This window comes from Oncorhynchus tshawytscha, linkage group LG20 (assembly GCF_018296145.1).
Source record: "Oncorhynchus tshawytscha isolate Ot180627B linkage group LG20, Otsh_v2.0, whole genome shotgun sequence".
NCBI lineage: Eukaryota > Metazoa > Chordata > Actinopteri > Salmoniformes > Salmonidae > Oncorhynchus > Oncorhynchus tshawytscha.
Window position 1 is genome coordinate 18,496,792 of NC_056448.1, and position 20,175 is coordinate 18,516,966.

Consider the following 20,175-nt stretch of genomic DNA (forward strand, 5'->3'; position numbering starts at 1 on the left):
ACCTCAGGAGAAGAGAGGAAGTGGAAGTTGAAAGTAGAAGACAATACATGCTCTTATTCAGGGACAAACAGCAGGCTCATTGTAGCTGTAAAAATAAATGGACATCTTTTACTTGATATTACAAGTCATGTCAGCGTGTTGAAATCTAACAGGCCATTGGAATTGATGTGGTGGTGAGGACTTAACCAGTGTGCAAAAGTTAACAGTAAACATACAGAAGAATGCAGTAAGAGCACTAGACTTGTTTTTTTTCAACAATATTGTTAAACAAATTGTAATGCAACCAATGTCCTAGTTGGCGGTCCCCACACTGAGAGGATTGCATACAAATCAATGACACAGGACATCCTGTCAACATACAGTATGTCACCCTTATAACTTCACATCTAAATGCTCACTTCCTCCATCCCTTCAATTACACGGCCAACTGTTGAGAACAGTCAGAGGGTAGAAACTCTACCATATTTTGGATCAGTCAAGTGAGGTTGTAAATACTATTTACTTGTTCCAGGGAGCACCTTTATAAAACAGAATTGTTTGGTGTGAACAGTGAGTTATGAAAAATAGTTGTAGAATTTGCATTATGAGTGTTTATTTGGACTCGGAGACCCTAAGTTAGTATCAAACACATCAGAAGAACGCAAGAGAACAGCAGGAGGAAATGGAAGATGTAAAAGTCTGGAAAATATGTTGTTTTGACTGCTGGAAGTCTCTGTGTTCCCTCTACGGCGCTTCCAATTCTCCCTGCTCCGCTCAGAAGACACACACACACAATTGTGTGGCATAGAGAAAGTAGTGACTTTGAACATGTGGCCATCTCTGGCAAAGCATATTTCCATTCTTACTGTATGTCGTCTAGTATTGGTCAGTTAAACTACATTTCCCACTCTTCCAAAAAGGTGTAGAATACTAGAGAGAACATGCATCTGTAACACTTCCGTGTAAGAGAATAAGTAGTGAATGTACATGGACCTAGTACTACAGAATACTGACTTAAGAAATACTGTACAAGATAATCAACTCCATATCTACTCTAATCACATCAATACTGTATGTACTCTTGAATAATGTTAGTGTAATATAAACGTTTTGTCAAACACAGGCTTTCGCTGAACCCTAGCTCATAGCCAAGGAGCCAGCCAATCACTCCCACCAAGTCCCAGAGATACAATTCCCTAGAAAGGCCGGCAGAATTTCCCACACTTCAAGAATTTTCCTCAAGACCATCTCATCTCGTCTCCCACAGAGAGCTTCTCGAGCGTGAGAGAGGAGAGACCAAAGAAAGACATCGGTCATGTCTGTTTGTTTACCATTATACTCACAGTCGGGACGCCAAGAGGATGTAACAGGTATGATATTTAATTTGCATTTCCAAAATGGTGGGAAGGAAGTTTCTCTTGGGTTGTGGCAGAAAACCAGAAACATGACCAATTAGTGAAAAAAATATCAGAATTGGGCAGCCTTAGGGCCAACTGAACTTGTCGAGTCTTGCCTGCGGGAAACAATAGGCAACCGGAGACTAGTTCCTACGAGAGGTGTGCAATGAACTGAGGTCTATGCTAATTGGTTAATTTCCCAAGTGTGGGTCTCTGCATAGTGCATGGTGTGCTCTGTTTGTTGGAACATAAGTGTGAACACTGGGACATCAGGTAATCTAACCTGTTCAAGATTATTATACCCTCTAGAACACGCACATCTTTATCACTGCTACATCTTCTGACTAAACAGTGGGCAGGACTATGATAATACAACAATCAAGGCCATTTTTTTAATGCAAACATTACATGTCATGGTTTCTCTCCCATAAAAGCCACGTCAACCTGAAGGTGGGACCGTAAAAGAACAAAGTAGGACAATAAATGGCCCGTTTTCGAACTGAATGACTCACAAAAATGGCTGACTCACAGACGTTGGAATGAGTGTTCTGAGCAGGTCACGAGTCCCCGGCCAACCCTATATTTATCTGCACACAAAGATGAGCATCAAGGTGGTGATGTCATCAAGGTGTGATCACACATCCTTCATGTGCCAGTGCTACGGTTGCTGTATACAAGTTGACAAACTGGATCAGTGTTTGGGGCAACCTCATCCAACGCCCATTCAGCTATGCTCGAGGCAAAAAGAAGAATGTTCCATTCCATGTTCATTTAAATTGAGGTATGAGAGCAAGCCTGAGGTGTGGTAGAAGGGTTGTGTCGAAATCAGTCTACTCTGTTAGCTGCAGTATCGGTCTCCCATATCTGCAGCACCCAACCCAATTGTTATTACTCTTATTTGTCTGATATACACTGAGCATACAAAACAAATCAAATCGTATTAGTCACATGCACCGAATACAGCAGGTGTAGACCTTAGTGAAATGCTTACTTACAAGCCCCTAACCAATAATGCAGTTTTTAAAAAATATATGGATAATTAATAAAAGTAACAAGTAATTAAAGAGCAGCAGTAAAATAACAATAGCGAGACTATATACACAGGGGGGTACTGGTAGAGTCAATGTGCGGGGGCACCGGTTAGTTGAGGTAATATGTACAAGTGGGTAGAGTTAAAGTAACCATGCATAGATGAGAACAGAGCGTAGCAGCGGCGTAAAGGGGGGCGGGGGGGGTCTGGGTAGCCATTTGATTGGGTGTTCAGGAGTCTTATGGCTTGGGAGCAGAAGTTGTTTAGAAGCCACTTGGACCTACACTTGGCGCTCTGGTACCGCTTGCCATGTGGTAGCAGAGAGAACAGTCTATCAACTAGGGTGGCTGGAGTCTTTGACAATTTTTAGGGCGATCCTCTGACATCACCTGGTATAGAGGTCCTGGATGGCTGGGAGCTTGGCCCCAGTGATGTAGTGGGCCGTTCGCACTATCCTCTGTAGTGCCTTGCAGTCGGAGGCCGAGCACTTGCCATACCAGGCAGTGATGTAACCAGTCAGGCAGGATGCTCTCGATCGTGCAGCTGTAGAACCTTTTGAGAATCTGAGGACCCATGCCAAATCTTTTCAGTCTCCTGAGGGGGAATAGGTTTTGTCGTGCCCTCTTCACGACTGTCTTGGTATGCTTGGACCATGTTAGTTTGTTGGTGATGTGGACACCAAGTAACTTGAAGCTCTCAACCTGCTCCACTGCAGCCCCGTTGATGAGAATGGGGGCGTGCTCGGTCCTCTTTTTCCTGTAGTCCACGATCATCTCCTTAGTCTTGATTACGTTGAGGGAGAGGTTGTTGTCCTGGCACCACACGGCCAGGTCTCTGACCTCCTCCCTATAGGCTGTCTCCTCATTGTCGGTGATCAGGCCTACCACTGTTGTGTCATCGGCAAACTTAATGGTGTTGGAGTCGTGCAGTTATGAGTGAACAGGGAGTACTGGAGGGGACTGAGCACGCACCCATGAGGGACCCCTGTGTTGTGGATCAGCATGGCGGATGTGTTGCTACCTACCCTTACTACCTGGGGGCAGCCCATCAGGAAGTCCATGATCCAGTTGCAGAGGGAGGTGTTTTGTCACAGGATCCCTAGCTTATTGATGAGCTTTGAGGGTACTATGGTGTTGAACACTGAGCTGTAGTCAATGAACAGCATTCTCACATAGGTCTTAGTGTTCTTGGGCACAGAGTGATCAGGTGAATCCAGGTAAAAGCTATGATCCCTTATTGAAGTCACTTGCTAAATCCACTTTAAATCTGTGTAGATGAAGGGGAGGAGACAGGTTAAAAAGCCTTGAGACATGGATTGTGTAAGTGTGCCATTCAGAGTGAATGGGCAAGACAAAATATTTAAGTGCCATTGAACAGGGTATGATAGTAGGTGCCAGGCGCAACGGTTTGTGTCAAGAACTGCAACGCTGCTGGGTTTTTCACACTAAATCGTTTCCCGTGTGTATCAAGAAAGGTCCACCACCCAAAGGACATCCAGCCAACTTGACAACTGTGGGAAGCATTGGAGTCAACATGGGCCAGCATCCCTGGCTCAATATTAGGAACTTGTTCCTAATGTTTGCTATACTCAGTGTAAGTGAGCATTATTATAGATATAATAGAGCTCTAGCTTACTGGCAATATGTTGCTCCGTGTTAGCATTAGATAAGAGAATTACAAATGTCTTTCTTGACATACATTGGTGTAGGTATGAGGTCTTACCTGTAATATCTGTTGCTCCAGCTGAGAGTTGGCTCTGCACAGCTCCATGATCTGTCTGAGCAGCAGCTTGGTGCTCTCCGTTTTTCCTGCTCCACTCTCCCCACTACGGTCACGGTAAAAAGACTCCATTAGAAATAACTGGCAGTGTATCATTTGAGTTATGTAGTACGTCTGTAGTATGACATTGAATATAGACATTATCAATTTCTCAAATGTAAAGAAAAAAAAAAAAGCAGTGTATTGCCATCATACACAGACTACCAAGATACAGAGCGCACCACTAATATTGGCATGCTTGGTAAATATGAGCAAAACGGGCAATGATTTTTTTATATTACTGTTTAACATAATTAATTATCTCGGAGTCTTCTCCTATAATGAGTAATGAGGTTGGAGAACACAACACTCTCCAGAGCCTTCAAATTTGGAGATTTCCCACTTGTGGACTCTCCTCTTCATCTCATCCCACAGGTTTTCTATGGGGTTTAGGTCAGGGGACTGAGATGGCATGGCAAAACCTTGGTTCTGTGGTCAGTGAACAATGTGTGCTGATTTGAGGTGTGCTTTGGATCATTGTCCTGCTGGAAGATCCAACCAGTCCTTTGGAAGAAATACAGGCCTACAACAAAGATCCACCACCATACTTCACAATGAGGATGTGGTTATTTTCTGCATGGATATGTTTCTGTCTATGCCAAACCCACCTCTTGTGTTTGTTTCCAAAAAGCTCTATTTTGTCCTCATCTGACCATAGAATCCAGTCCCATTGAAAGTTCCAGTAACGTTTGGCAAACTGTAAACACTTGAGTTTGTTGTTTGATGACAGCAAAGGCTTTTTTTTATTGCAACCCTCCCAAACAACTTGTGGTTATGTAGGCGTCGTCTAATCATAGTTGGAGACTTTCTGACCCCAACACCCAACTAACGTCTGCAATTCTCCAGCTGTGATCCTTAGAGATTTTTTGGCCACTCTTCACTGTGCGTGGGGTCAATATAGACACACGTCCTCTTCCTGGCCGATTGTTAACATCTCCAGTTGCTTTAAAAACGTCTTAATTATTGCCCCAATAGTGAAAATGGGCATTTTCAACTGTTGAGCTATTTGTGCAGCTCAACAACCTTTTGTCGCACATCATTACTGTATTCTCAGATCTTTCCCATAGTGATGGATGATGATGGGAACTTGGCCTGTCACATCTCATATTTATACCCCAGTGAAACAGGAAGTCATGGCTTACCTCTTAATTGTTCCCAAACACTCAGGTGAACTTAAAATATGAATGGGAAGATACTTCAGTTACATTTTACTCATAAGAATTTGTGGCACACAAACTTTTCACATTTATTTTAATCATTACACTTCAATTAAAAGGTTAGATTTTTGTGAATATTTTGAATGAAAGACCAAGAGGACAAACAGCAAAGACATTTTCTTCACAGCCCGTTTTGCTCATATTTACCAAGTGTGCCAATTTTAGTGGAGGGCACTATATACACCTTTTGAACACTGTGACTGTAAGATTAAATTTGGCACAGATAACACAATATCACTACAATATCAGCTCAGAACGTCATCCTACCTTTTCGGGTTTCTAGTGACCAATAATTAAAGACATTTGGCAGCCAAATTGCAGGAGCTTGATATGTCTCTCCCAAATTGATAAGCTGTACACATGAGTAGTACTTGAAAACCAGTGCAGGGTTTTGCATGAGCAATAGGACTTGCAAATGTGCATGTGCTGCTGATAGTGCCTTCACTGTATGTAGTCTACACTCTGTTGATGCCACCATGCTGCTTCCTGCCAAGGGGAGAAAGCCAAGCATGGCCTAGGGCTTTTGTGATAAGCTCTGATTGCAAATGGCATTTTACTAATAGATGTTTTTAAACCTTTTTTCATTTCAATGCTGGGCATGTTTCCATGACATCATCGCTGGTTGTTTTTCCAGTATAGCCTCAGTCTCGACTTTCTGCATGATGTTTGCTTCAGAACTCTCTACATTCCCCAACTGCAAGCCCAAGAACTACATTCATAGTTCAAAATCCTGGGAGAACTGATAATGCCTGGCTGTTGAATGAATTACTTCCTTATCCCATTTAGAGTCTAGACTCCATTGCAACTCTTTAGCATGTTTATTGGCCTCCAATGAAGCGAGATCAACACCCATGTTATAAAATAGATATATTACCTATGAGACATACATTCCCTTTGTCGGACCCTTTCCATTGTTAAAAATAGAAGTGTTATTTACATGCTAATGTGTGGGTTTACCTTTGCATTTAGGCGGGTGATCTCTCCCTATCATTGTACAAGTCATGTTACAGTAAGTTGTCACATTCTTTCCTTGTTACCGCAAGCAACTTTTGGCCTCATCCAGCCCCTCCCACCCTGACTGGCTGACCGGCTCATTCATCAGTGACAGCGCTGTAACACGGGACGACTGGCCCCATTCAACCACTGCGGAGGCTGCTGGTAGGCATGTGCTTGAAAAAACAAACTGCCAAATACTATACAACCAACAACCGTACACAAGTCCTTCCAATCTTGCATTCATGTATTTATATCAAGCACCCCTCTTTTCAGATGGATCCACAAGCTTCCATGGATGTGAAACAGAGCAACATCTCACTTTTATTGTAGGTTCTATATGGTTTCAACAAAAGCTTATCCATCAACCTGTCACGCTCAACAGTTTCCCGTGTATCAAGATTGGTCCACCACCCTACGGACATCCAGTCAACTTGACAACTGTGGGAAGCATTGGCGTCAACATGGACCAGCCTCCTTGTGGAATGCTTGACACCTTGCAGAGTCCTTGCCCCGACAAATTGAGGCTGTACTGATGGCAAAATAGGGTGCAACTCAATATTAGAAAGGTGTTCCTAATGTTCTGTCCACTCAGTGTATATCCTGTAAACGTCTGCAGTACCAGTTCTGCAATTTCAAGAACATTTTATCTTAGAGAAAAGGGATAAGACGTGGCTTTTGACAAACATTAATGAAACATTAACATGAAGGTTGCATATGTTTCACTTTCATGGAAATTACTAAGTGAAATTGCAGTATTAAAATCCCTACACCTACATTTTAAAAAAATAGGGAGACGCTGTAGCCTGCAGCAGTGGCGAGCAAACATCCGCAAAGTACAGTACAAAATATCCTCCACTAGAATGATTGACAGGACTACATTACAGTTAAACTCCTAAACTTCTGCTAAACACATTGAGGAGAACCTCCCTCATGTTAACCAAGTTTACTGTAGGTTTATGCCGGGGCAGACCAGTGTAAATTAATTCCTTAGGGAGCAATCCATATTACTGTATTTGAAACCTCTGTAGCTTGATACCGAAGGCTGCAGTGATCTGATCATGCTCCATTGCTATAGTGTTATTGTAATTATGGATCCCAAATCTGCTCAAAAATATTTTCCAGGAGATTGTTTGGTGACAACTACAGGAATCTAGGATACCACATAGGACTCCTGAGGAGAAGGGGTTATGAGGAAAAACTCAGAGGGGATTTGCAGGGAGAGAGAAAAAAAGAAAAAAGAAGAGTGATATGAAAGATGGCGCCAGAAAGGATGGCTGACGTTTGATTGGCTCGGAACCAACCGTGCTATTTTGTTTGTTTTTTCGCATTGTTTGTAACTTATTTTGTACATAATGTTGCTGCTACCATCTCTTATGACCGAAAAGAGGTTCTAGACATCAGAACAGCAATTAATCACCTCGAATTAGACAAATAACTTTTCTTTAATGAGTCGGAAGGGAAGGATATACTCCAAACAGGCCCTCATCCCCGTCATTCGCTGGGAAAAGAAACAGATTTCACAGAAGGAGATCGGGGTGAGGATCAGGCGACGAGTGGCTAATCTGCCTTTGCCATCCGTACTATTAGCTAACTAATACTATATTAGCTAATAAATGGGACGGACTGAAAGCACATATAACCTACCAACGAGACATTACAAACTGTAATATCTTATGTTTCACCGAGTCGTGGCTGAACGATGGCTATTAATATCATACAGCTGGCAGGTTATACACTCTACTGGCAGGATAGAACTGCAGCCTCTGGTAAGTCCCAGGGCGGGAACTATGTATATTTGTAAACAACGGCTGGTGCACGATACCTAAGGAAGTCTCAAGGTTTTGCTCGCCTGAGGTAGAGCATAAGCTGTAAACCACACTATCTACCTAGAGAGATTTCGTCTGTATTTTTGGTAGCTGTCTACATACCATTATTTTTGGTAGCTGTCTACATACCAACACAGACCGATGCTGGCACTAAAACCGCACTCAATGAGCTGTATACCGCCATAAGCAAACAAGAAAATGCTTGTCGCGCTCCTAATGGCCGGGGACTTTAATGCAGGGAAACTTAAATCAGGAGGAAAAAATAATAATAAAATAAATTAAAAAACACCTCTAGACCACCTTTACTCCACACACAGAGATGCATACAAAGCTCTCCCTTGCCCTCCGTTTGGCAAATCTGACCCTAATTTTATCCTCCCGATTCCTGCTTACAAGCAAAAATTAAAGCAGGAAGCACCAGTGACTCGGTCTATTAAAAAAAAGTGGTCAGATGAAGCAGATGCTAAACTACAGGACTGTTTTGCAAGCACAGACTGAAAAACATTCCGGGATTCTTCCGATGGCATTGAAGAGCACACCACATCAGTCACTGGCTTCATCAATAAGTGCGTCGATGACGTCGTCCCCAAAGTGACTGTACGTACATATCCCAACCAGAAGCAATGGATTACATGCAACATTCGCACTGAGCTAACGGGTAGAGCTTCCGCTTCCAAGGAGCGGGACTCCAACCCGGAAGCTTATAAGAAACCCCACTATGCCCTCCGACGAACCATCAAACAGGCAAAGCTTCAATACAGGACTAAGATCGAATCCCACTACACCGGCTCCAACGCTCATCAGATGTGGCAGGGCTTGCAAACTATTACAGACAACAAAGGGATAGCCGGGAGCTGCCCAGTGATATGAGCCTTCCTGATGAGCTAAATAACTTCTATGCTCGCTTCGAGGTAAGTAACACGAAAACATGCATGAGAATATATGCTGTTCCGGACAACAGTGTGTTCACGCTCTCCGCCGCCGATGTGAGTAAGACCTTTAAACAGGTCAACATTCACAAGGCTGCAGGGCCAGACGGATTACCAGGACGTGTCCTCCGAGCATGCGCTGGCCAAGTGGCAAGTGTCTGCACTGTCATTTTCAACCTCTCCCTTTCGGAGTCTGTAATACCAACATGTTTCAAGCAGACCACCATAGTCCCTATGCCCAAGAACACTAACGTAACATGCCTAAATGACTACCAACCCGTAGCACTCACATCTGTAGCCATGAAATGCTTTGAAAGGCTGGTCATGGCTCACATCAACAGCATTATCCCAGAAACCCTAAACCCACTCCAATTTGCATACTGCCCCAACAAATCCACAAATGTCGCAATCTCCATTGTACGCCACACTGCACTTTCACACCTGGAGAAAAGGAACACCTATGTGAGAATGCTATTCATTGACTACAGCTCAGCGTTCAACACAATAGTGCCCTCAAAGCTCATCAATAAGCTAAGGATCCTGTGACTAAACACCTCCCTCTGCAACTAGATCATGGACTTCCTGATGGGCCGCGCCCAGGTAGTAAGGGTAGGTAGCAACACATCCGCAACGCTGATCCTCAACACGGTTGCCCCTCAGGGGTGTGTGCTCAGTCCCCTCCTCCCCCCTGTTCACTCATGAGTGCACGGCCAACACCATCATTAAGTTTGCTGATGGCACAACAGTGGTAGGCCTGATCATCGACAACGATGAGACAGCCTATAGGGTGGAGGTCAGAGACCTGACCGTCTGGTGCAAGGACAACAACCTTTCCCTCAAAGTGATCATGACAAAAGGACATGATTGTGAAAAGGAGGACCGAGCATGCCCCCATTCTCATCGACGGGCTATAGTGGAGCAGGTTGAGGACCTCAAGTTCCTTGGCATCCACATTGCCAACAAACTAACATGGTCCAAGCACACCCAAGACAGTCATGGAACAGGCACAACAAAACCTATTCCCCATCAGGAGACTGAAAAGACTTGGCATGGGTCCTCAGATCCTCAAAAGGTTCTACAGCTGCACCATCGAGAGGATCCTGCTGACTGGTTGCATCACTGTCTGGTATGGCAACTTCTCAGCCTCCAAACACTAAGCACTACAGAGGATAGTGCCTATGGCCCAGTACATCACTGGGGCCAAGCTTCCTGCCATCCAGGACCTCTATACCAGGCAGTGTCAGAAGAAGGCCCTAAAATTGTCAAAGACTCCAGCCAACCTAGTCATAGACTGTTCTCTCGGCTACCGCATGGCAAGCGGTACCGTAGCGCCAAGTCTAGGTCCAAGAGCCTTCTAAACAGCTTCTACCCCCCAAGTCATAAGACTCCTGAACAGCTAATCAAATGGCTAAAACAGACTATTTGCATTGCCCTCACTCCCTCCTTTACACCACTGCTAATCTCTATCATCTATGCATAGTCACTTTAATAACTCTACCTACAGTTAGAAGTTTACATAAACTAGTTTTAATGACTCCAACCTAAGGTGTTTCAACCACTCCACAAATTTCTTGTTAACAAACTATAGTTTTGGCAAGTCGGTTAGGACATCTACTTTGTGCATAACACAAGTCATTTTTGCAACAATTGTTTACAGACTGATTATTTCACTGTATCACAATTCCAGTGAGTCAGAAGTTTACAAACCGTAAGTTGACTGTGCCTTTAAAAAGCTTGGAAAATTCCAGAAAATTATGTCATGGCTTTAGAAGCTTCTGATAAATGATGTCAATTAGCCTGAGTCAATTGGAGGTGTACCTGTGGATGTATTTCAAGGCCTACCTTCAAACTCAGTGCCTCTTTGCTTGACATCATGGGAAAAATCAAAATATATCAGCCAAGACCTCAGACAATAAATTGTAGACCTCCAGAAGTCTGGTTCATCCTTGGGAGCAATTTCCAAATGCCTGAACGTACCACGTTCATATGTACAAACCAGAGTACGCAAGTATAAACACCATGGGACCACCCAGCCGTCATACCGCTCAGGAAGGAGACGCCTCCTGTCTCCTAGAGATGAACGTACTTTGCTGCAAAAAATGCTAATCAATCACAGAACAACTGCATAGGACTTGTGAAGATGCTGGAGGAAACAGGTACAAAATTATCTATATCCACTGTAAAACGAGTCCAATAAGTCCACATAACCTGAAAGGCCGCTCAGCAAGGAAGAAGCCACTGCTCCAAAACCACCATAAAAAAGCCAGACAACGGTTTGCAACTGCACATGAGGACAAAGATCATACTTTTTGGAGAAATCTCCCCTGGTTTGATGAAACAAAAATAGAACTGTTTGGCCATAATGACCATTTATGTTTGGAGGACAAAGGGGGAGGCTTGCAAGTCGAAGAACACCATCCCAACTGTGAAGCACGGGGGTGGCAGCATCATGTTGTGGGGGTGCTTTGCTGCAGGAGGGACTGGTGCACTTCACAAAATAGATGGCATCATGAGGCAGGAAAATTATGAAGCAACATCTCAAGACATCAGTCAGGAAGTTGAAGCTTGGTTGCAAATGGGTCTTTCAAATGGACAATGACCCCAAGCATACTTCATAAAGTTGTGGCAAAATGGCTTAAGGACAACAAAGTCAAGGTATTGGAGTGGTCATCACAAAGCCCTGACCTCAATTCTATAGAAAATATGTGGGCAGAACTGAAAAAGCAAGAATGCCTACAAACCTGACTCAGTTACATCATCTCTGTCAGGAGGAAATGGGCCAAAATTCACACAACTTTTTGTGGGAAGTTTGTGTAAGGCTACCTGAAACGTTTTACCCAAGCTTAAAATTGTTTTAGGCAATGCTACCAAATTGAGTGTATGTAAACTTCTAACCCAGTGGGAATGTGATTAAGGAAATAAATCATTCTCTCTACTATTACTCTGACATTTCACATTCTTAAAATAAAGTGATGATCCTAACTGACCTAAGACAGGGAATTTTTACTAGGATTAATTGTGAAAAACTGAGTTTAAATGTATTTGGCTAAGGTGTAAGTAAACTTCTGACTTCAACTGTACATATTACCTCAATTACCTTGACACTGGTGCCCCTGCACATCGACTCTGTACCGATACCCCCTGTATATAGTCCCGGTATTGTTTTTTTACTGCTGCTCTTTAATGATTTGTTATTCTCATCTCACTTTTTTTCTTGTATTTTCTTAACTGCATTGTTGGTTAAGGGCTTGTAAGTATTTCACTTCAAGGTCTACACCTGTTGTATTCGGCGCATTTGCCAAATAAAATGTAATTTGAATATAACAGAAATACAATATAGATACAAAAGTATGTGGACACCCATTCAAATTTGTGGATTCGGCCATTTCAGCCACACCCGTTGCTGGTAGGTGTATAAAATCGAGCACACAGCCATGCAGTCTCCATAGAGAAACAGTGGCAGTAGAATGGTCTTACTAGGGTTGAATATTTTCACAAATGTTCCATCCAAAGAATAAATACATTTTCTCCCAGGTAACCCTGTATTTCCCGCCAAAACCGGATGTTTCATTCAAAAGCATTATAAACCATATAAATAGGGATTTGCTTAGAGCTTTGATCGAAAATTCAAGCCTGATGCCACATGAGCCATATATTAAATACATTATGAGTCCTAAATTAAAATACATTTATGGAGCCCAAGCAAGGCCAAATGATTGTGCCTTTATCCAATACATATATGATATAGGCTACTGCACATTACACATGACAGAAAAACATTGAAGCCCATAGATGTAGCTAGCTACAGTAAATGTTCTCTTGGGTAAATAAATTAAGTAAATGTGAATTACGCACATCGTTCAAACCATGATAAAGCAGAAGAGTAGTGATTCTGGTGCAGCACATGCGGCCTTCAAAGTTACAAGTATAGGCTAGCGATTTTGAAAATATAATAGGGCCTATTTGTATAATTAGTAGGCTGACGCATATATACACACCTTTCATAATATTTCCCCTAATGTTATTAGCCTACCTCTCTCTCCATTGTTGCATCATGCCTTCAACAGTTAAATGAAATAAGTTCTGTTGTCTTCACTAATAGATGCAGAAGGCTTTGACTTCTCTTCACGAAGATTGAATGGTTATGGGTTTGAATAAAAGACCTTAAGCCTACCGTCATTGCGCGTTCACCCTTTCATACTACCTGTGAGTTCTATTGGCTGCTGTATTTAACATTTAGCAAACAAGAGCTTGCGTCCCTCTTCGAATAGTCTATTGGTATAAGAAATTATAAAAAACATTATGTCCAGCAAGTGAATGTAGTCTAGCTTTTCCTGCATGGGACTCCAAGAGCCGAGGAGCATTTAAGGAGAGCGGCCAGCGGAGCCCAGGTACGTGCCTACTGCGCAAAAGACAGAGGCTAAAATTAGAAGATTATTATGCATAACCCATCATTAATTAACTAAATATAAGCTAAATACTGCATTGAATGTATTACCTGAAAAGAGGTAGGCTAGGACATTTATATATAGGGCTATATATCAATCTGGAACCATTTTAGATGCAATTTGATGGAGAGAGAGAGAAAGACAGCGAGAGAGTGCTACGATATTCAAGTGACAGGCTCTTTTAATTTATTTATTTAGAGTTATTTGGGGAGATTTTCAAAGCAGAGGAACAGAACAAGCGCCTTTTCAAAAAAGATTGAGGAGGTGGTCACCTCATACAAGGCATCAGATTGCCTTCATGTGGATGCTGATCCTTTTGTGTGGTGGAAAACAAACCAGTCAAAGTTTCCCCATGTTGCAAGACTTGCCTGAGTGTCCTGGGAACCTCTGTTGCAAGTGAAAGTTCTCTCCACCGCAGGGGACATTGTCAGTGCAGTCGTTCTCGTCTTGCTTCAGAGAATGTTGACATGCTTATCTTTTTACAGAAGAACCTCAACATAAAGTAATAGATACCTCATATAGGGTACCAACTTAATGTTGCACTTTGTTATTTTCACATTTAATATTGCCTATACAAATATGTACCCTGTTTATTTAAAATAGAGAAGGCAAAGCACCTACAGGTCAGGTCGTCAAAGCTAAGAAGCACTTTTACTTTGAATGTTTTTCTCCCCTTGATTACCTACAGTAGAGACAGAAACCAGGCCTAGTGCTGCCATTTTTCGTAATGGAAAGTTTAATTGTCTTACAGGCAAAATAAAGAGTTCATTGTTTAAAGGGTGATGTTTTTATTTTTTTCTGGAAATATAAAGACACCGAAACTGTACCGTTACCGTGGCCCACAAACCGTGATACATACTGAATCGTGGGCCCACTGTACCGTTGCATCCCTATTGTGATGTGGAAATCTATAGGAGCAACAACTGCTCAGCCGCGAAGTGGTAGGCCACACAAGCTCACAGAACGGGACTGCCGAGTGCCGAAGTGTACAGCTCGTAAAAATCTTCTGTCCTCGGTTGCGACACTCACTACAGAGTTCCAAAATGCCTCTGGAAGTAACGTCAGCACAATAACTGTTTGTCGGGATCTTCATGAAATGGGTTTCCATGGCCGAGCAGCCGCACAAAAGCATAAGATCACCAAGCGGCAGCTGGAGTTGTGTAAAGCTCGCCACCATTGGACTCTGGAGCAGTTTGACGCCCATTCTCTGGAGGGATGAATCACGCTTCACCATCTGGTAGTCCGACAGACCAATCTGGGTTTGGCGGATGCCAGGAGAACGATACCTGCCCAAATGCATAGTGCCAACTGGAAAGTTTGGTGGAGGAGGAATACTGTTCTGGGGCTCTTTTTCATGGTTCAGTATAGGCCCCTTAGTTCCAGTGAAGGGAAATATTAATGCGACAGCATACAATAATGTAACAATCTGTCGTTCTGCCCCTGATGTGTATGTCGATTAAGGCAGCCCCCCGCACCTCTCTGATTCAGAAGGGTTGGTTAAATGCGGAAGATATTTGAATGCATTCAGTCGTACAACTGACTAGGTATCCTTCCCAGAAGAGTCCATATTAATGCCCATGATTTTGGAATGAGATGTTCGACGAGCAAGTGTCAACATACACTACATGGCCAGAAGTATGTTTTTCTTTCCTCTGCAATTAAAGGGTTCCATATTTCACGCTGGATGAAGGTCACCAGAGGCAAACAAGGACATTGTGTTCTCACCAGGAGGCTACACAAGACCTATTTACCACTACAGTGTAGAGCAGCAAGGTCATGTTGACATGACTCAAGCCTGGGCCTGCTGGTCTGCAGGCACCACAAACACAGGCTAACACAGCTAAGCAGCTGCTGTACTGGGAGTGGCATGTCAATGTGAGAGAAAAAAATACCCGCTGACCTGAGCAAAGCAGACACACCTGCCACTGGTGTCTGTTGCCATTTGTTAGGGTGGTGTTCAGGAAACCTTATATATATCTTTTAGACACAACCCAAACTAAACTGTGCCGGCATGGATATTTTTGGTTCACATTATCCTTTATAACATGTTTCCAGCAACTATTTTAGTGGATGTGTGACAGGCTGGTGCAGTACAGCTTGGCTCAGTAAAGTACTACTGTAGACTGTTAATGGACCCACCTGATCACAATGCATTGGTTTCGGGGTCCTGTGGCCAACCGTCCCAGCATGGACTGGTAGGCCCTGTCTGCCACAGCAAATATGTGAGGAGGTAGCTTGGTCTTCTCATGGTACTTATAGCTCTCTGATACCTGAACAGATAGAAGGAGGAACATCTCTAAAGCCACTGTCTACAAACAGTTTAGTCGATTTTTCTAAAGATTACTGGTCAGTTATGTTGGTTAAATCCATAATAAGGCAAGCTTAAGTGTAGAAGCCTTTGAAAATACTTGGTGGAACTTCTATGTTTTCCAGGTCATAGGGAGTCATTGGACAGCTAGGGCAGCTTTTAGGACTAAATCTGCCAGCACAGCTGAATGCTTATTTGTCTTGTAGCAGTACTTACCTCTTTCTCATACAGAGGAAGGTATTTAAATGGATTTATGGCCACCAAGATGTCCCCAATGTAGGTCTGGTAGAGATAGGCAGTGGAAGAAAGAGAGCGAGAAAGAGTTTACCATCAATGTCAAGGTTAAACTGGTTTTCAAGTGTTTCCCTTTCAAACTGAAGTCAGCTCAGGTTGTTAGCCTCCACTGTTAACGAAACCTCCCTTACACATTAGCAGAGTAAACCAGTTTTCCTTACTTGAAAAATGGAAACACCTTAAAAGAAATCAGGCCATTTATATCTTAATCTATTTTATGTTTCACAGAGTCGTGGCTGAACTACGACATTAAGAACATACAGCTGGCGGGTCATTAATGTGTGCTGTACGTTCAAAGACAAACACCACTCGTGTCACTGCACAAAGTTCTTTGTTCTGTCAGCCAACAACGACATGAAATAAAATGGCATGTTGATATATGACTGCATCAGTGGAGGCTGCTGAGGGGAGGACGGCTCATAATAATGTCTGGAATGGTGTGTTTGATACCATTCCCGGCCATTATTACGAGGCAGCCTCCCTTCAGCAGCCTCCACTAGACTGCCTATTTGTGTTATTCATCGATCCCGACCCTTCAACACTGTTGAGTTTACTGCCGTGTCAAGTAATAAAATACATTGAAACAGATTTAGATAATCTAGCTGTTCTGTCAGTATGTTAAGGGTTGAGGTATTTGATTTGTTGGGATTTGTTGCAGATTAAAATACATCAAATTACAGGGATTTTTACAGAGTGCAGAGTCCTGTGTACACATGGGTGACGTGGTAGAACATGGGGGGGGATCGTGTCCAGGGATTGTACTGTAGTGTCAAAGTGATATAACCTGAGGCACAGTAATGGTCTCATCACAATAACATAACAGTATCAGTGTTAACATTTAATCATTGGTCAGATACAAAATATCCTCGTAATGGGGGAACAAATTGTATATTTTTCACAGCAGTCATATGCACATAAATCTGAAGTTGTAAAGTTACTTACATAGATGCGATCTTGTCTGAACCGTTGACTCAGGGATTCCAACAAACTTTGTTCATCCAAATCTGACAAAGCTGCCAAATCCTCGTGGAGGAGCACCTCCATTTCTTTCAAAAATCGTATCTATTCAATAAAACGTGGGCGCAATATTATATGTACTGGACAATACTGAAGCTTGATAAAAAACAACAATTGACTTCCTTGTTTTTCTTGCGTTTAAATCCAACCTATACTAAAAACGACAAGGTTGTGCCGTAATTCAAATAAAATAAATGTAAACACTGTGACAGCAGCGCACACAGCGTATGTGAGCTGAGTTTACTCTATTCCCAGGGGAGCAGTGAATTTAAAAGGCGTGCAAAGCAAGGGTTCTCTCTCCCCTCCCCTTTCTTAGAGAGGAGAAGTTAACTCTTGCCTCTCCACACCCATGCTCGGCATGCGTCATTCATCAGAATTAAGAATTAAAAGTGACTTCTTTCTTTTTTAGAGGTTAGAGATTTACTCAAATGCAGTCATGTAGTTTACATGCGATACCATACTGCAAGGCAGTAGAGATAACATGTTAGAATATCTGGATATCTTTCCAGATTAAATGTTTACAGATGATATTCGTGTATGACCAACGCTGCTTACACCATTATATAACATTATATAAAATCTCTATTCTCTGACTAAAATGCCGTCACCTCCATTTTTAAATACTAATTACCATCCTGTGCATGTTACTAAGGGCAAAGCAGTGAAATTATCGACTGAGGCAGAATGAACCATGTACAGTTGAAGTCGGAAGTTTACATGCACCTTAGCCAAATACATTTAAACTCCGTTTTTCACAATTCCTGACATATAATCCTAGTAAAAATTCCCTGTTTTAGGTCAGATAGGATCACCACTTTATTTTAAGAATGTGAAATGTCAGAATAATAGTACAGAGAATGATTTATTTCAGCTGTTATTTCTTTCATCACATTCCCAGTGGGTTAGAAGTTTACATACACTCAATTAGTATTTGGTAGCATTGCCTTCAAATTGTTTAACTTGTGTCTAACGTTTTGAGTAGCCTTCCACAAGCTACCCACAATAAATTGGGTGAATTTTGGCCCATTTCTCCTGACAGAGCTGGTGTAACTGAATCAGGTTTGTAGGTCTCCTTGCTCGCATACGCTTTTTCAGTTCTACCCACAAATGTTCTATAGGATTGAGGTCAGGGCTTTGTGATGACCACTCCAGTACCTTGACTGTGTTGTCCTTAAGCCATTTTGCCACAACTTTGGAAGTATGCTTGGGGTCATTGTCCATTTGGAAGACCCATTTACGACCAAGATTTAACTTCCTGACTGATGTCTTGAGATGTTGCTTCAATATATCCACATCATTTTCCTCCTCATGATGCCATCTATTTTGTGAAGTGCACCAGTTCCTCCTGCAGCAAAGCACCCCACAACATGATGCTGCCACCCCCGTGCTTCACGGTTGGGATGGTGATCTTCAGCTTGCAAGCCTCCCCCTTTTTCCTCCTAACATAATGATGGTCATTATAGCCAAATAGTTCCATTTTTGTTTCATCAAACCAGAGGAGAGTACGAGTACAAAAAGTACGATCTTTGTCCCCGTGTGCAGTTGCAAACCGTAGTCTGGCTTTTTTATGGCGGTTTTGGAGCAGTGGCTTCTTCCTTGCTGAGCAGCCTTTCAGGTTATGTCGATATAGGACTCATTTTACTGTGGATATAGATACTTTTGTACCTGTTTCCTCCAGCATCTTCATAAGGTCCTTTGCGGTTGTTCTGTGATTGATTTGCATTTTTTGCAGCAAAGTACGTTCATCTCTAGGAGACAGAATGCGTCTCCTTCCTGAGCGGTATGACGGCTGCGTGGTCCCATGGTGTTTATACTTGCGTACTATTGTTTGTACACATGAACGTGGTACCTTCAGGTGTTTGGAAATTGCTCCCAAGGATGAACCAGACTTGTGGAGGTCTACACTTTTTTTTCTGAGGTCTTGGCTGATTTCTTTTGATTTTCCCATTATGTCTTAATTGCATTGTTGGTTGAGGGCTTGTAAGTAAGCATTTCACTGTCAGGTCTACACCTGCTGTATTTGATGCATGTGACAAATACAATTTGATTTGATTTTAATTTACCATGGCTTTTAACCCCCTTCCGCTTCAGATATACACAAAAGCTTGTCACGGCAGATTTCCTCCTCTTCCTCAGAAGAGGTGAAACAAGGATCGGACCAATATGCAGCGTGGTAGGTGTCCATGGTTTTTAATAAGAAAAACTAAACATGAACACAATTACAAAATAATAAAGTGAACTGGCAACGAAACAGTCCCGTGTGGCACAAACACTGACACAGGAAACAATCACCCACAAAATACCCAAAGAATATGACTGCCTAAATATGGTTCCCAATCAGAGACAACGATAGACAGCTGCCTCTTTTATTTTTTTATTTTCGTTTCACCTTTATTTAACCAGGTAGGCTAGTTGAGAACAAATTCTCATTTGCAACAGCGACCTGGCCAAGATAAAGCATAGCAGTGTGAACAGACAACACAGAGTTACAGATGGAGTAAACAATTAACAAGTCAACAACACAGTAGAAAAAAAGAAAAAAAAGTCTATATACATTGTGTGCAAAAGGCATGAGGAGGTAGGCGAATAATTACAATTTTGCAGATTAACACTGGAGTGATAAATGATCAGATGGTCATGTACAGGTAGAGATATTGCTGTGCAAAAGAGCAGAAAAGTAAATAAATAAAAACAGTATGGGGATGAGGTAGGTAAAAATGGGTGGGCTATTTACCGATAGACTATGTACAGCTGCAGCGATCGGTTAGCTGCTCATATAGCAGATGTTTGAAGTTGGTGAGGGAGATAAAAGTCTCCAACTTCAGCGATTTTTGCAATTCGTTCCAGTCACAGGCAGCAGAGAACTGGAACGAAAGGCGGCCAAAATGAGGTGTTGGCTTTAGGGATGATCAGTGA

At 42.5% G+C, this 20,175-nt stretch overlaps 1 protein-coding gene across 2 annotated transcripts in view; it reads right to left on the reverse strand.

Annotated features, from left to right (window-relative positions):
* The window catches only part of LOC112219350 (myosin-IIIb), a 50,486-nt gene extending 32,971 nt beyond the window's left edge, over nucleotides 1–17,515 (reverse strand). For both annotated transcript variants that reach the window (XR_002948746.2, XM_024380517.2), the window contains exons 1-4: nucleotides 17,185–17,515; nucleotides 16,165–16,230; nucleotides 15,780–15,910; nucleotides 4,129–4,231 (exon numbers count right to left, since the gene is read on the reverse strand). Coding sequence is in view for 1 of the 2 variants with exons in the window: in XM_024380517.2 (XP_024236285.1) it covers nucleotides 4,129–4,231; nucleotides 15,780–15,910; nucleotides 16,165–16,230; nucleotides 17,185–17,286 (402 nt within the window). In the remaining variant the exon portion in view is untranslated. The remainder of the gene's footprint in view (nucleotides 1–4,128; nucleotides 4,232–15,779; nucleotides 15,911–16,164; nucleotides 16,231–17,184) is intronic.
* Nucleotides 17,516–20,175: the final 2,660 nt, after the last annotated feature.